The sequence below is a fragment of the Mustela nigripes genome, chromosome 14 (assembly GCF_022355385.1).
Source record: "Mustela nigripes isolate SB6536 chromosome 14, MUSNIG.SB6536, whole genome shotgun sequence".
NCBI classification, from domain to species: Eukaryota; Metazoa; Chordata; class Mammalia; order Carnivora; family Mustelidae; genus Mustela; species Mustela nigripes.
Genome location: NC_081570.1, coordinates 54614236 through 54631622, shown reverse-complemented (window position 1 = coordinate 54631622; position 17387 = coordinate 54614236). Strand labels below are relative to the sequence as shown.

Below are 17387 nucleotides of genomic sequence, written 5' to 3'. Positions count from 1 at the left end.
CTTGACGTGAAACAGCATCGTGCCTAGCACTGTGTAAAGCATTAACGTTTTCATTCGTATTACCTGTTAATACTCTTATCATACTTTCCCTTCACAACATACCAGTGAGTTAGACAAAGCAGGTTATTATTACTCCTTTGGGATTTGCCAAAGTGAGCCCTTGAACCCACATTCGCTAAATGGAGGGGGTGCATTCTACTGTCTCCCATCAGTTCTAGTCAGAATCCACTGTGAGTTTGACCAAGGAAAAGCCATGTTTGCAGAATCAACCATATTGTCTTACCTAAAGGCAGTAATACCAACTTGATTTCTGGATCCACAGTGAAAAATTCATAACATTATTATTTCTTGACTGTTCACTGTCATGATGAATGGTTCTAGGAGCGTCTTATTCTATCAGTACAGTCACACCACAGGGGCCGTGGGGGTGGTGTCTACACATTTTTATGCACAGATTATGAGTTTAGCTGATTTTAAAGACTATAAACAGTTTCCTCTAGGTCTGGCAATGCCTGCTCACATGGACACCATGGGGAAGGGGCCTTAGAGTGGGCTGAGCTCATAAGGCAGCTGCGGTTGCTGCAGAAACAAGCCCAGACAGGAATCCTTTTATAAAATGATAGGCAATGCTTTTGATGACAAATTTAGGTAGACAACCATTCTAAGTGTTTAAACTTCAAATATTTTTTGCAGCACAACCCTCCGCAAAATGAACTTTGCTTTGGAAACACGTTATTTAGGGTAACTCAAAAGCAGAGCAGACTGACCCCTCCCTGTCTGTTTCTGCACTCTGTCTCAGTGGGGGTTCTTGACTTCAGGGCAGATTCTTCCAAGAGCTTTCTGGATTTGTGCTGGTGTGTTTTTGATTGTTCTAGTCCCTGGGGAATGCTCCTGGTGGCCAGAAACTAAACATGCTGAGATTTGAGGACAATCTCACAAAATGCTGGTTATGCTTCCTACCCAATGCCTTGCATCGTTGGAAAATACCACCACAACTAACCAACAGCAAAAGGGATTCCTCAGAGCTCACTTTAAAACAAAACGGCAGGCTTAGGGCTACTTACATTCTACAAATACTTTGAAATATATTAGGCTATTAGCTCCTCACAACAACCTATAAAATATCTAGGTAGGAATCCTTATTATCCTTATTTGCAGAGGAGGAAATAGAGGTTCAGGGAGATTAAGTGCCTAAAGTCAGTGGCCAGTAAGAAGGTGACTTAATTCCAGAATGCAGTTTCTTGCCTACGGTTTAATTTTACACCAACCTCATGTTGCAATAGATGAATTCTGTCTACTTCCTAGATTTACTTAATGACAAATATGGAGACTAAAACACAACAACAACAACAACAACAACAAGAATCCCACAGCACTGAAGAGTCAAAAAAATGTTTTTAATCAGTGGTGACAATGCAGATGTGGTGTATGTAATGAATGTTTGTGAAAGAAACCAAGCACAGTTTTATTTTTACCCCTTTGGGCATAAAGAACCCTTCGTGGGCCTCAAAATTTAATTTCTTCTTCAGAGAAATGTCTTATTGGAGTTTGCTCTTCTTGCTCCTTTTCATTTCTCAGAAGTGTAAAGCAGTCACTAAATGTGTTTAAATGTTTTGGGAAAAAAAAAGTTAGATAAAAATGCATTTTTATCATATTTTAATTATACAGGTGATGAATTTCTGCAGTATCATGTTTGTTCAGTGTTATTGATACCCTCCAAAACTTAGATGATATTATTCTTATAGGACAGTCATCTGCATTTTTGTAAAATGTACCATGATATGGATACTTTACTTTTAGCGGTTTCCTTACCACAATATAAATAAGTATTTTCCAGCCCAGAGGGTATATTACCACCACAGTGAACTAGTTTACCAGTATTTATAATCTCAATTATTGAAAGTTTCCACAACTTCATTTTTGTAATCTCCAAGAAGCCCTTTGAGTTTATTCTCTTAAGAATTGTAGCTTTTAAGTTGTATTAAAAGAAATGCTATTTTGTTTACTTTTCATTAATGTTAGACATGTTAGAATGTATATTTATAATGTGAAAGAGACACCCGGACCATATGAATAGGCTTACCTGATATTTGAGCATGTCCACATTATAATATGTAGCCTGCGGTTTTTGTTCCGACACTTTCTTTAGGTGAGTCATCAGATTTGGCATATTCACCCAGAATTCCTTGGTATTGGCATCATTTTGAGTATTATCGCTATTCAGTTGGGAAGAAAAAAATTATCGAGTAGCATCTTGTGACAAATATCCACTCAAAGAAGCCTCCTAGCAAATGGTCACCTGATTTCTATATCCATCTTTGACAGTCTGTAGAGATCAGATTATTAGCAGTAGTATAGTTTTACTATAATTGCAGTTCTGAAGGGCATTATGCTAATAGATTAATACCCATAGGGAGGCACGCTTGTATTGCTAGGAATACAAGTGAGTATCAACCAATCCTGATAATAAAATTGGTTGCTTTAAAGAGTGAATTATTTATTAACCCAAACTTAATAGCCCTTTCTGCATCACCAGTTTTTCTCTGAATTAGTGAGTTAATGCAATCAAGGAGCTGAGTACATTGATTTTTAAAATTTTTTATTTAAATTGACTCGAATCGTAGTTTCTCAGAAATTACCGAGTTAAATTCTTGGCCAAATGTAAACACAGTCTTTATCTTCAACTGAGCGGAACAGAATGATACTAAAACTACCATGGTATTTCACGGAAGAACATCTAAATCCTACAACAGTCACTGCACTTACAAGATGGTCCTGGAATGTGAATGATAATGATTATGGTAGGTACAACAGAGAAATGCAGTCTTAATGAATTCAGGAGTTCGGTATTCCTAGAGATTTGTTAGTTTTGCTCAGATGTCTGTCCACACGTCCTTTAACCAATGCATCTTGAAAACGCTTGTCTCAATGACAAAAGCAATTAGGCCAAAGTGTGAAAAGCCTCTGCTCACTTCCCACATAATGAGAAAACTAAGGGCCCAAAGAATTCAGTAATCTGACATACAACTCACTTACTGAATGACAATTAAAGGCTAAGAAGACAGAAGGGCGATAGTCATAAAGTGATGATGGCAGGGGTGCCTGGGTAGCTCAGTCGGTTAAGCTACTGACTCTTGATTTTGGGTCAGGTCATGATCTCAGTGTTGTGAGACTGAGTTCTGCGTTGGGCCCCATGCTGAGGGTGGAGCCTGCTTAGGATTCTCTCTTGGGGCTCCTGGGCGGCTTAGTTGATTAAGCCTCCAACTCTTGAATTTGACTCAGGTCATGATCCCAAGGTCGTGGGTTCCATCCCTGTGTCTGCTTCATGCCCAGAGTAGAGTCTCTCCCTTATGTCTGCTTCCTCAGTTGAGATTTTCTTCCTCTTCCTCTGCCCCTTCCTGCTCTCTCTCTCTCTTCAATATAAATAAATAAAAAAAATTTAAAAAGATTTTATTTATTTTTTTGACAGATCACAAGTAGGCAGAGAGGCAGGCAAAGAGAGAGAGGGAGAAGCAGGCTCTCTGCTGAGCAGAGAGCCCAATGCAGGGCTCGATCCCAGGACCCTGAGACCATGACCTGAGTTGAAGGCAGAGGCTTTAACCCACTGAGCCACCCAGGCTCCCTGGTAAATAAAATTTTTTTAAAAGACTTTCTCTCTCCCTATCCTTCTACTCCCCTGCCCCCAAATAAATAAATAAAGTAATGAGGGCAGGTCAAAAATAAGTTGCTATAATTACACCTCCAAAAGTCAACAAATTAAGAGAGTGAGTAAAAAAAAAAAAAAAAAACAAAAATCAGGGCTTTCTTTAAAACTGTTACTGATCTGTTAGGAGGGACTAGTTTTGTGGCCCAGGTCTCAGTAGGACCCATGAACTTCTGCTATGCCCTGGTATAGGTGGTTGAGGACAAAGCAAAGCTCTATGACTCTGTAACTCTGAGAGAAAAGACTCCTGGCCCCTGAGACTTTGCTCCTGGCCAGGCTGAGCTCAGGATGCTGATGAGGGCTGTCTAAACTTTTATTACTTAAAAGCATCCAAGTTACCCAGAGGTAGGAGATAAGAATAATAGGAAGTCAGTGAAATTAAGTAATTTGCTTAAGGTTCACAGCAAATGAGTAAGAGTCAGGATTCCAGCCCAGGACAGTAGATTACAGGTTACACTTTGCCACTGCACCAAAAAAAGGTGCAGAATTAATATCCAGCAACATGTCATTAATTTGTACTAAGTAGATCTGAATAGTTGGGAAAATTTCAATGACACTATTTTTTAAGTTAATGTATTTTCTAAGCTTAATAACAAATTAAGCATAAACCTATACCCACGATAATTCTTTAGTCTCATGATTGGTTTAGCAGTTGTTCCTGAATTCTTTATGAGCAAAACCCTTTTGTGAAGGAAAGGTAGAAGTAAACTTCAATTTGGTCCCTCTCAAGGGATTGCGAATCCAAATGTCTTCAGGTGCTAAGCTGTTAACCAAAATGGAGTCTTTTAGAACATGTAAATGAGAGAACTGGCTGGGTCTAAGGCCATAGATGTCAAAAGGCTTGTACTGCAATGAGGAACAATACTTGATTATGTTGCCATTTATTTATTTATTTATTTATTTATTTATTTATTTATATGTTGCCTTTTAAAACCTAGGGATGGCAGCAGTGATGGTTGAACTATCCTGCCCAACAAACCCACACAGGCCCCATGGCCGTGGTTACCAGTCACGTCCCTGACACAATAATCAAATATTTAGTTGATAAGGTCCAAAGTAATAAGAATATTTTGTTTTTGTTTTTTTGTTTTTTGTCTTGGCAGATAATAACGGAAGTGTCTATATAACGTTTTGTCAGACACAAACATACTCAGAGTATGATTAAACTCAATTCATAGGACTGATATGTTAATATAAATATAAAACTCTTGCAAATAGGCCTAAAATCTTGGCCACGTAACTACCTAAAAATGTAGCAGAAACTGTGACATTCATCTTATTAACATACCAGTGAGATGGTGGCACATAATCCCTAATTTCAGGTGGAAGAAACTTGAAAAATAAAATTTACTGGCTCAACTGGGGCTGTATGTTAAATGCTGAATCACTAAATTCAACACCTGAAGTTAATATCACACTCCATGTTAACTAACTGGAATTTAAATAAAAACTTGAAAAAAACGAACTGGCTCAATGTGCACATCAAAAGCAGGGAGAGAAACTTGAAAAAGAAGTTGCTGATTTCTAATCTTGATTTTTTTACATTTATTTTTCATTTAATGGGTGACCATTTCCTTCCATACTTTTAAACCTGGAATGAAGTTTTCTAGTCAAACCACGACACCAACCAAAGAGGGGGAGGGGGTCTTGATAGTCACCTGAAAGACCTGTGACTGTTTTGTCACCACTGGAATGAAAAAGTCTCACTCAGTGAAGAAAGTGACTACATTGGTCCTTCAGTTCTAAATACCAACAACCTTTAGTCAGAGGCAGAGGGAGAGAGAGAATCTTTTTTTTTTCTTTTAAGATTTTGTTTATTTATTTGACAGACAGAGATCACCAGTAGGCAGTGAGGCAGGCAGAGAGAGAGAGAGAGAGGAGGAAGCAGGCTCCCTACTAAGCAGAGAGCCTGATGTGGGGCTCGATCCCAGGACCCTGGGATCATGACCTGAACCGAAGGCAGAGGCCTTAACCCACCGAGCCACCCAGGCACCCCGGAGAGAGAGAATATTAAGCAGGCTCCACACAGGGAGCCTGCTCTGCCTCACAGCCCTGAGATCATGACCTGACTGAAAATCAAGAGTTAGTGGTTTAACCAACCAGCCACCCACTGAAGGTGCCCCAACCTTCAGTTACTTCTACATAAGTATCCTGCTTGACTAAATTCTTTAAGTCATCGTTGACTTGTTCATTCATTTAACAAATGTTAGTTAAGTCTTTACTGGACGACAGGCACAGTGGAAGATATCGAGGATGTGATGGTGAACTAAGAGCTGTGTTCCATTCCCTCACGCATTTTACAGTCTAGTGGGGGAGATGTATGAATGAAGAAACAGAAATAGTTATATAATTATTAATTCTAATAAGGGATAAAGGGGGGAAGAATTGGGTACCTTGAGAGAGAACAACAAGAGGACATATTTAGTTTGGGGCTGGGGGTGGAGAGGGCAGTGGAATGGTCAGGGGAGGCCAAGCAGACTGAGATCTGAAGGGTGAGTCACGGTCAGGTGCAGAGGGGGCAGGAATAGTATTGGAGGCAGAGGAAGCAAGCACACAGACTTCTGACGTGGGAAAGGCCTCTGACTGTTCTCAAGACTGGGAGATCTGGCTGGAGCTACAAGGATTCTGAGGCAGGATGGTGGGAGCTGATAACAGAAAAGCAGGGGAGGGTAGATGACTCAGGGCTTCAAAGGCAATGGTAACAGGTTCACATTCTGGTATAGACGCAATGTGAAGGCACCTGAGGATTATGCATGGCAATGACCTGATTCACCTCAGGAAAAGTCATTCAGCTGTTGTATAAAATATGTAGGCATGGGGCAAGATTGGGAGCAGGAAGGGAAGGAAGAAAGCAATTTCAGTGGCCTGGGAACATGACAGTGGCCACATGGATGGGGTAGTCATAGTAAAGAGAAAAACATGGCCACACGAGAGAGAGATTTCTAAGTAAATTATCAGGACTTCATGATGGAGGGGAGGTTCTCAACAATGACATCGCCTGTCTCAGTCATTGCCAATAATTGATTTGTATAGCTTATCATTTTTAATAGCTTCATTCGTGTGTATGTTTGGGTGAATCTGTATGTATGTAGGTATGATAAAGACATCATGTTCAGATTTAATAGTTAGAAAATGTGAAAAAGTGTATTTATACAAACAAATTCACATAAGCTTTTTTGAATAGATGTAAAGTCCCATCAGAACAATTACCATTGCCATAAATTACATATTTCACAAAAAAGAGTTTCAAGCTCATGTGAAGAATAGCTCAGGGTTCAAATATCATTTGATTTAAAAAGATGTTACTACAACAAATGGATTTCATTCCTTTTACTGGGCTTATCATCCTTATCCCTTGTTTACTGATGGTCAGTAAAACGGGCCATGAGTAAACTGTCACTAATACAAATTCTGTTACCCTAAAGATATCTTTAGCCACTTGGGATAGTTGGCCATTAGAATACATATACACATATGTACACGAACACCCACTGAAGATTTTGACAGTGGCTGAATTCTGGATGAATCTGCAAACACATATAAGAAGTGGTCATTTCTCTACCGTGCTACATTCTTGCTAAGGTAGATCCCTCATGTAAGCATCCAGTGCTAAGCTACACACATCTCTAAAAAATTTGTGCAAAATATATTTACCAGCAGAGAAGTTGGGGATTTGGCAGGACGTGTTCTAACCTGCTGAAATTTATCACCCGAAAAGTCAGAGCAGCTGGCGATGGGTTGTTGGCAAAGTGTCTGGTGATGCCAGCAGGAAAAGACAGCACCATTTCTCCAGTAATCTTCACAATACATCTGGCATATCAAAACATATGAGAGGAAAGAGAAAGAGGAAACCCAGGTCAATATGCTGTGAATCAAGACAGTTGTGAATAAGAAATGATTTATGTAACAATATTATATGGCAGAAGGGATCGAAGGTAAGCTCTTACATTTCCATTGTCAACTACTAAATCATGTCTAAGACCTGAGAATGCAAGATTTGTGTTGACACTTATCCAAAAAAGTGGCCATTAACTGAATGTGTTTTTGAACTGTCAGGAAAAAAATACAGCTTTTGTCTTTCTGTAGATAAGTCTATATGTTCACCTCACAAATAGAATTATCTATTCTGATTTCTGAAACTTAGGCAGCATATTTGCAGATATTAAATCAATTGCACAATGTCATCACACAACCACTGGGACTTATTTCAGTTCTCAGTAACAGGATTGATGCCGTGAGCGTGTTCTTTTCTGCGCTCGAGAGGTAAGCTTCTTGCTTCCATTTAGCTATATCTTAATACCATGGTTATTTGGCTGAAACTGTAAAAACCAGTCATACAAGTTAGCACAATAGGATGATAATTTGGAAGGAAAAGTAATCCCTTTTAATTAATTAATTTTTAAAAGATTTTATTTATTTATTTGACAGACAGATCACCAGTAGACAGAGAGGCAGGCAGAGAGAGAGAGAGAGGAGGAAGCAGGCTCCCTGTGGAGCAGAGAGCCCGATGCGGGGCTTGATCCCAGGACCCTGAGATCATGACCTGAGCTGAAGGCAGAGGCTTTAACCCACTGAGCCACCCAGGTGCCCCAAATAATCCCTTTTTAGAAAAGGGCTTTATTGAGGCATACATGACACACAATAAACGGCACTCATTTATAGTGTAAAATTCCATAATTTTTGGTATCTTATCCACTGTGAAGCCATCACGCAATCAAGTTACTGAATGTACCCAGCATCCCTGAAAGTTGCCTCATGCGTTTCTGTGACCCCTTTCTCCTGCTGTTCTCTGTCCTCCCACTCCCTATCCCTAAGCAATTGCTCATATGCTTTCTGACACTACATATTAATTGGCACATTCTAGAATTTCATGTAAACAGAAACATAAAGTGTGTGATTTTTTTTTTGATCAGGCCTCTTCCATTCTGTAATGATTTTGAGATTCATCCATTTAATGTACACATCAATAATTCATGACTTCATTGCTGTATAGCGTATGGTCATACCACAGTCTTTTTTCTTTTAGATCCACTCATTGGTTGAAGAACATTGGGATATTTTCCAGTTTTTAACTATTACAAATAAATCTGTGACGAATATGTTTCTACTAGTCTTTGTGTGGACGTAGGCTCTCATTTCTCTTCGTAAATAATGTAGGAGTGAAATCACAGGATCACACTGAAATCAAGTAGTATGAATCCTCCCACTTTGTTCTTTTTAAAAATTGTTCTGGCTATTGTAGATCCTTTGCACTTTCCTGTCAAATTTATAATCACTGTCAGTTTCTACATGAAGTCAAAGTCGTTCCAATTCACCTTTTATTGCCTGCGCAGAGCAAATTATTATTGGGCTCTTTCTAGAGACCTTTTTTTTTTTTTTTTTTTTTTTTTTTGCCAACAGGCACTATGTTAAATTTTGTCAGTAGAGGGCGCTGAAAGCACATTGCAGGAGGAAGAGCTTTTTCCTTCATGGTTCCAGGGAGCTTGTTAGGCAGGCTCCTGCAGTTCTTAGGGCATATCTAGGGGCAGGCTCTTGCAGTGCAGGAGGCCTGGGTGTGACCTCTGTGGTGCAGGTGGCATCCCCAGTGTGTGGGTATTACAGCCCATGTGGCTTGGAGGGCGCCTGGTGGTCCCGGCAGCTTCCGTAGCATCTGCCTTCTGTCTTGGCTGTCGCAGTGCCCAGATCCTGCAATGCAACTGGGTTTTCCTGCTCCAGCCTCCTGTCCTGTGCACAACAGCCAAAACAATAACTTCTACCACTTTAAGTTCAGGAGTGTACGTTTTAGGGAAATTGGGGTTCCTAGGTGTAAACTCTGCTCACATCTGAGTACAGGGAACTCTATTTGCCCCCACAATCTCCCAGCTGGGTGCCAACTCTGCTGTCTTCCTTCTCTGTCAAAGCGAGATCTAAGTGGTATCTTGGTGGGGGGCGGGGAATAAAGTTTCTCTTTTGAAAACTAGTCAGTGAGGGGAGGGAGTGACATTTATTAAGTGAGTAAAAGTTTATTGACTCCTAATTGTGTGATTTTTGTTTGTTTTGAGTGGGGATGTCATTTAAAAACAAGCAAAACAGCCTGTTTCTTCAAAGGGCTTATGGTGTTGGGCGGCTGCTGAAGGAAGTAGTCAATATAAACCGATATAAGAAGTACTGAGTTTCTTCATTTATATTACATTTCTGATTGCCTCTCAGCTGTCACCTGCAGAACTTTACTGATTTATTAATTCATCCAGTATCTATTTCCAGATCTGAAATTTTCCATACAAAAATGAATATTTTCAACCCATACTCACTCAAGGAAAATACTACAGGTGTTGTCAATACTTAGAATGTAACTAGAATGGATTATATATCATAATATATAACAATTAAAGTAGCAGATTGTGTTTACAGTGTATGGTCTGAAAGCAAATGGGGAAGGTTTTGGGTGCAGGATGAGAAGGAACCACAGGCAAAAGCAAATCCCCGTGACTTTTCTGTATCATTTCTCTATGTGGGGCTGTGTTTGACTTCATCCTCCCCCTCCCTCGTTCACACTGATAGAATTTTTGAACTTGAGATGTTTCCTTGAAAGTGAATAACAAAGGAACAGCAATTAAAATGATTCACTGCCTGGAGCTGAACTTAAATTTAGAAGAATGTCACCTCATGATCTGTTCATAAATTTCAGGTCTCATAATTTCAATGAAATTTACTGAATCTCCCATCTACCAATATGCAATATACACTGCAACTACTTAGGGCAATATGATTGAAAACAGACTCCGTGTATGCAGTCATCTCAAGTCAAAGACTCGGTTCATTTGGAAGAGCGCAGGAAAACACCAATATTAATTTGACTCAAACATCACACTGGAATGTCAAGGTCATGGATACCAGGCTCCCAGGTGCACATACCTGCCCACACAACTGCTAGAGTATGCTGGGGAAACTGAAACAGGATGAAGAACCCAGCTTGTATAGGCACAGACCCACAAAGTGACTGGCAGACTGCTTGGGGTTTAAAGAGATTATTATCAAAAGCTTCTTAACTCCCCTTGCACCATAACTATACCTCTCTTACACAGGACTTTTTATATTTATGCACAAGTATTATTTTCACTGATATAACCCCTGTCTAGCACAATGGCTGGCACATAGCCAGCATTCTATAAATGTTAGGACAGTAATTCAACTCAACTTATTCAGCAGTTTTGCAAGGTCCTGCTATAGATGCTGAGGAGGTAGGAATGAAGAAAATGCCCAACGCCCCAGTTCTCATGGATTTTACATTCTAGTGGGAGAAGAGACAGTGAACACTGAAAACATGCAACATGTTAATTAAAGAAAAGAGCAAGGGGTGCCTGAGTGGCTCAGTGGGTTAAAGCCTCTGCCTTTGGCTCTGGTCATGATCCCAGGGTCCTGGGATCGAGCCCTGCATCGAGCTCTCTGTGCAGCGGGGAGCCTGCTTCCTCCAATCTCTCTGCCTGCCTCTCTGCCTACTTGTGATCTCTGTCTGTCAAATAACTAAGTAAAATCTTTAAAAAAAAAAAAAAAAAGAAAAGAACGATGGGGAGGGAGAAAGTGCTGACAGTGGGTGGAGAGGAGTGTTGTTATTTGCACAGGATGACAGGGAAGGTCTCTGGTGTATCTGCTGAAGAATCCCGGAAGAGGGGAGAGGGCAGGGAGCTCTGATTGCTGGAGCAGATTTCTCTCAGTCTGAAAGCAACAAATGCTCAGACCCTGAGATGCAGATAGGGTTGGCCTAATGTCAGAAGAACAACCATGAAGCCAGGTTGCCTAGAGTGGAGTGAATAGGGACACCAGTGATGGAGACAGGATCAGAGAGGTGGGAGCTGAAAGGGAAGGATGGTCTTGAAGGACAGATAATGGACAGCCATTGTCATTAGAGTTTTACTTTGAACGAGATGAGAAGATATTGAGCAGAAGAGTTATACATTGAGAATAGATTTTAGGGGTCAAAACTGGGAGTTACTTCTACTACCAGTTAGATCTGTCTGAATAAATGAATGAACAAAAGCCACTTAGCAAGCAGATAAAAAAACTAATTTCTTGTATGATTCCCAGTGTTTTTCATGCTGGTATAGACACTTTTCCATACTGCTAACTACTCTTCTTCTTTTTTCTTTTCTTTTCTGAGAGAATTTGGGGAGAGGAGCAGAGAGAGGGAGAGAGAGAGAATCTTAAGCAGACTCTACATTCAGTGCAGAGCCCAACATTGGCCTCAATTTCGTGAGCCTGAGATCATGACCTGAGTTTAAATCCACAGTCGGACACCTAACTGAATGAGCCATCCAGGTGCCCGCTGACTACTCTTACTCTCGAAAGGTGTGTTTCTACCTGGCTTTCTCAATTCCAGGCAGCCTGAGCTTTCTAACATATAGGCAGGTCAGTCAATAATAACTAATCCTTAGAACTGGTATGCAAATTCTTTGTTCGAAAGTTATGCAAATACTTTGTTGGAAGAAGAGTTTACAGAATAAACATGTATGTGTGTGTAGAGTATATACACAACTTACGCACATGGCTCTTACTTGCGCTAACAGTTCAAATGCATACTCGATGTGAGGCAGCTTTTACTTCCTATTGGTATGTGGATGTGGCAAATTACCTTCCTGCTTGGAGGATGAAAGAGAAAATGGGAGAAACCAGAGCCCTACAGACTGAATGTTTGTGTCCTTCTAAAATGTATATGCTGAAATCTGTTTTCCAATACGATGGTGTTTGGGAGGTAATTAGGTCATGAGGGTAGGACCCTCATAAATGAGATCAGTGCCTTTATAAAAGTGACCCTGAGGAGTCCTATCTCCCTCCCACTCCCCCACTGCCCCTAGCCCTCCCATTTAAGCTTACTGTGAACCAGGAGCCTGCCTCTGGTCAGATGGTGAATCTGCCAGGGCCTTGATCTTGGACTTTTTTCCAGCCTCAAAAACTATGAGAAATAAATTTATGTGGTTTAGAAGAAACTCAGTCTATAGTATTCTGTTATAGCATCTCAAGTGGACTAAAACACCAGAGTCCCTAGTATTGGTCTGTCTACAATAGTATGGGCTTAAAATAAAATCTAAATGCTGTAAGAAAGGACATGACATTTAAGGAGGGTGATAGATCCCACTGTCTTGATAGGGCACTTATAAATGGAGTTACTAATCATGTTTCCCAGCATAGTATTGTTAGATTTCAGCTTATAAGAACTAGTGTTTCTATTAGTCATATAAATTCTCACTTAAGATATATGTAGAAATCCAAGTTCTAATTATATTTAATTATTACTCTTTTAAAAATGTTCATAAAATAGTCTAGTGTTCTATGTGAGCATTTTCTTTTTTTAATTCTTATTTCCATGGATACTAAGGTCTTCTAAGCCCTCATCCTTATAAGTAAGAAATAAAAAGCAATTCTTTCCTCACTTAGATTTGTCCTTTGTTTATCCACTACATTGAGGTCTGGAATTGTATTAATGACACACTTGAAAGCCAGTTTGACTTCAGTGTTTTGTTTTCAGTATAGACTAATAATCACTCTTAATTTTTGGGGGGGCGGTCATAAACCTCTTTGTGAAACTGATGGATGTTATAGACCTTAGGGACAAATGTCCATATGCTCACACACAGAAGATATGCAGTATAATTTCAGGGAATCCATAAACTTTCTGAACTCTATCCAGAAAAATCTTTCTAGAATGGCAAAATATTTAATCATATTACATAAGCATTCAGGTCAAGCTCACCGTCAGTATATACTGAAAAACGTGAAATCTGACTCCTGCAAATAGGGAGTGGTACACTTTTCTCTAGAGTTTTTACTTTTCTGTGATTATAAATTTTTTGGCCAGTTTTTCCTTAGTTAGTAAGGGTAACATACAACTTGTCCTCTAACTAATCTCTCTGTTATGAAATGTATCTATTTCTAGGTTCTCATTCCAGTGCACCATTTCTCAGTTTATATGTGAGTGATTCCCACCCAGCAAAGACTAAAACAATAAAGACATGATCTAGACATTTACTTTTGTGAGACAAAAAATTTTTTCACTGTTAATAGAATTAGATTAGGATTTTCCATGAGCTTGCAACCAAAACTGAACCAGAGATTTCTGGGGAGTAAGATATTAGATATTCGGTCCTCTTGGCACATTAAAAAACAAACAAACAAACAAACAAACAAACAGTGAATTAATATTTCTAATTTAAATTTTCTCCTCCATTCTATGCATGCCACCTGTTATTGTTAACCAAATTTTGGTTTGTTTGTTTGGTTGGTTTTAGAATAAGGAATGAAATAGTTAGGTTTAGGTTGACCCCCCCCCCCAACCTCCCCTCCCCCAACTGAATAGGATTGAGTTTGGAGAATACAATGGACAAAGCCCCAGGCTTACTTGCTTGGATCTGCTCCTTTGAAGTAGGCATTGACCGTTTCTGTAAATGCTGCTGCAACAGGGAGGGTGTCCTGGGCTCCCATGGTTAGGGGGCTGGGTCCCCTGGAAGAGCCTGCATGACAGGAAAAACTTTCATTTATTATGGACATAGGAGACATATTAGTATATGTGGAACTTAAAGCCCATTTAAAAAAAGATTAAAGGATGAAATCTACTACCGAAAAAATGTAATGTACTAAGAACGACGTGTGCATATTCAACATAGAGCTCAAGTATTTAAAAGGAAATATTTGGCTGCTTTACAAACAAACACAGTTGAAATTAATTCAATGACATATTTTTCTACAGAAAAAAAAAAAATCCAAGCAGAAGAATAAAGTCACAGGGGGTTTTCAGTGTTTTTACATAAAGCATAAGGCAGTATTTGAATGACAGTTTGTATAGCAGGTAGTTAATAAAGAAAATTATTAGCTTCCTATTTCATTCACCCTGCACTCAAAGGTTCTTGTGTTTCTTTATTTTAAAGACAAATGGCCATGGGGTACTATGTTACACATTATCCTTTTCTGGATTATTTCTGTTTCAGAAAGCCAATTACCTTCAGATCAAGTAGGCTCAAGTTTACATGTCCAAAAACATTCACAACATAACATACACCATGACTTAGCACAGATGCACAAGTACATCAGTTCATACTCTAAATAATAACGGCAGCACTCATGTTTATTGAACAGCTGCTACATGCTAGGTTCTGTCCTAGAGGCCTTCCAAGAATTATCTCATTCAAACCCCAAATCAACCCTTTAGGATAACTATTATGATTTCCATTCTACAGAAGAGAAAACTGAAGTTTGAAGAGATAAGTAAGGAACTCAACCCAAGATAACCGGTAAGCGGCAACGCTAAAATTCAAAGCTAGATTTGCTGCCCTATAAAGCTTGTGTTTTCCCCATTATATCATACAGTTTGTCTAAATGAAACATTCTCTTTCATGGTTTTGGTACAACTTGAGGTTTCTGAAAGGAACAAAATTTAGGATTGTTGTCTTTGCTATTCATCTCTAGTCATGGTACTAGGCAGTAAAGTTTTAGTAATGACAACTTTAAGTAGTCATTTATGTCATCGCTCAACCTTCTCCTTCCTATCAAACAAAGCACATTTACTCTTCTCCACCCCGGAGCAGACTATGTATTTATTATGCTTTTTTTCTTTTACCTTTGGTAACTTCTGTACTCTTCTCTGGCCATTAAAAAATCTGGCCATTAAAAAATTTGTGTATCTCCCTACTTAATAAAGTTTTCTTTGGTAATTCTCATTCATGCTGGTCTCTTCTTTTACTGTCTTCCTTTGGTGTTCAGTATTTTGGACTTGGTAATTGATTATTAACAAACACCATGCTTACTACCTACTATGTATAAGGTACCATGATAGTTTCAAAGTTAAACATAATCAGAAAGTTCAAAGTTAAATTAAACATAATCCCTATTCCCAAGGAGTCAGAGTTCAGTGTGCTAATATCCTCATTGCCAAAATTCACCAACATTACCTCCATCACTGTTATCTGTTGCACACTTAGTGTGTGTTTTGCCTATATCATCTATGGAATGTATGAAGTAAGTAGAGAGATCACAGAAGATCTCATTGAAAACTGATGTTGGAACTGAGATTCAAGAATGATTAAGATCTCACAAGGGGGAGAAGGAAGAAGGTCCAGCACAAACATATAATGTGGAACTGAGCAAACATATGGCATTTTGAGAAACCACAGGAAGTAGGGCACTATTTGCTTGTGAGTGTGTGCAAATGCTGTGGGTATTGAAAGGTTGAGACATGGGAGGAGATGAGGTTGGGGGCTGTTAGAAATTAGGTCCTGAAAAGTTTTGTATAAATACTCAGGAAAATTTGTTTATTTTAGAGGTGATTTATAGGCATTAAAATCATAGTTACTTTTTGATAATTTTATACAAATCTATGGGTGCTTTTTAAAAAAAATTTCTTTTCAGCATAACAGAATTCATTGTTTTTGCACCACACCCAGTGCTCCATGCAATGTGTGCCCTCCATAATACCCACCACCTGGCTCCCCAACCTCTTACCCCTCACCTCTTCAAAACCCTCAGGTTGTTTTTCAGAGTCCATAGTATCTCATGGTTCATCTCCCCCTCCAATTTCCCTCAACTCCTTTCTTTTTAAATTTTATTTTTAATTTCTTAAGGAATCTCCGCACTGTTCTCCAAAGTGGCTGCACCAACTTGCATTCCCACCAACAGTGTAAGAGGGTTCCCCTTTCTCCACCTCCTCTCCAACACATGTTGTTTTCTGTCTTGCTAATTTTGGCCATTCTAACTGGCGTAAGATGGTATCTCAATGTGGTTTTAATTTGAATCTCACTGATGGCTAGTGATGATGAACATTTTTTCATGTGTCTGATAGCCATTTGTATGTCTTCATTGGAGAAGTGTCTGTTCATATCTTCTGCCCATTTTTTGATATGATTATCTGTTTTGTGTGTGTTGAGTTTGAGAAGTTCTTTATAGGTTCTGGATACAGTAATTCAGTAATGTGGCAGGATACAAAGTCAATGTACAGAAATCAGTGGCTTTCTTATACACTAACAATGAAAATACAGAAAGGGAAATTAGAGAATTGATTCCATTTACTATAGCACCAAGAACCATAAGATACCTGGGAATAAACCTAACCAAAGAGGTAAAGGATCTGTACTCGAGCAGCTACAGAACACTCATGAAAGAAACTGAAGAAGACACAAAATGATGGAAGAACATTCCATGCTCTTGGATCAGAAGAATAAACATTGTTAAAATGTCTATGCTGCCTAGAGCAATCTATAATTTTAATGCCATTCCGATCAAAATTCCACCGGTATTTTTCAAAGAGCTGGAGCAAATAATCCCAAAATTTGTATGAAGTCAGAAGAGACCCCGAATCGCTAAGGAAATGTTGAAAAACAAAAATAAAACTGGTGGCATCACGTTACCTGATTTCAAGCTTTACTACAACACTGTGATCATGAAGACAGCATGGTACTGGCATAAAAACAGACACACAGACCAGAAGAACAGAGTAGAGAGCCCAGATATGGATCCTCAACACTATGGTCAAATAATCTTCGAAAAAGCAGGAAAAAATATACAGTGGAAAAAAGAGTCTCTTCAGTAAATGGTGCTGGGAAAATTGGACAGCTATATGTAGAAGAATGAAACTCGACCATTCTCTTACACCATACACAAAAATAAACTCGAAATGGATAAAAGACCTCAACATGAGACAGGAATCCATCAGAATCCTAGA

General features: G+C 39.1%; 1 protein-coding gene across 17 annotated transcripts in view; it reads right to left on the bottom strand.

Annotated features, from left to right (window-relative positions):
- SGIP1 (SH3GL interacting endocytic adaptor 1) overlaps positions 1-17387 on the bottom strand; it is a 207306-nt gene that overhangs the window by 5940 nt on the left and 183979 nt on the right. For all 17 annotated transcript variants that reach the window (XM_059375035.1, XM_059375047.1, XM_059375034.1 and 14 more), the window contains 3 exons: positions 14076-14187; positions 7358-7513; positions 2084-2216 (listed from right to left, as the gene is read on the bottom strand). In XM_059375035.1, coding sequence (XP_059231018.1) covers positions 2084-2216; positions 7358-7513; positions 14076-14187 — 401 coding nt within the window. The remainder of the gene's footprint in view (positions 1-2083; positions 2217-7357; positions 7514-14075; positions 14188-17387) is intronic.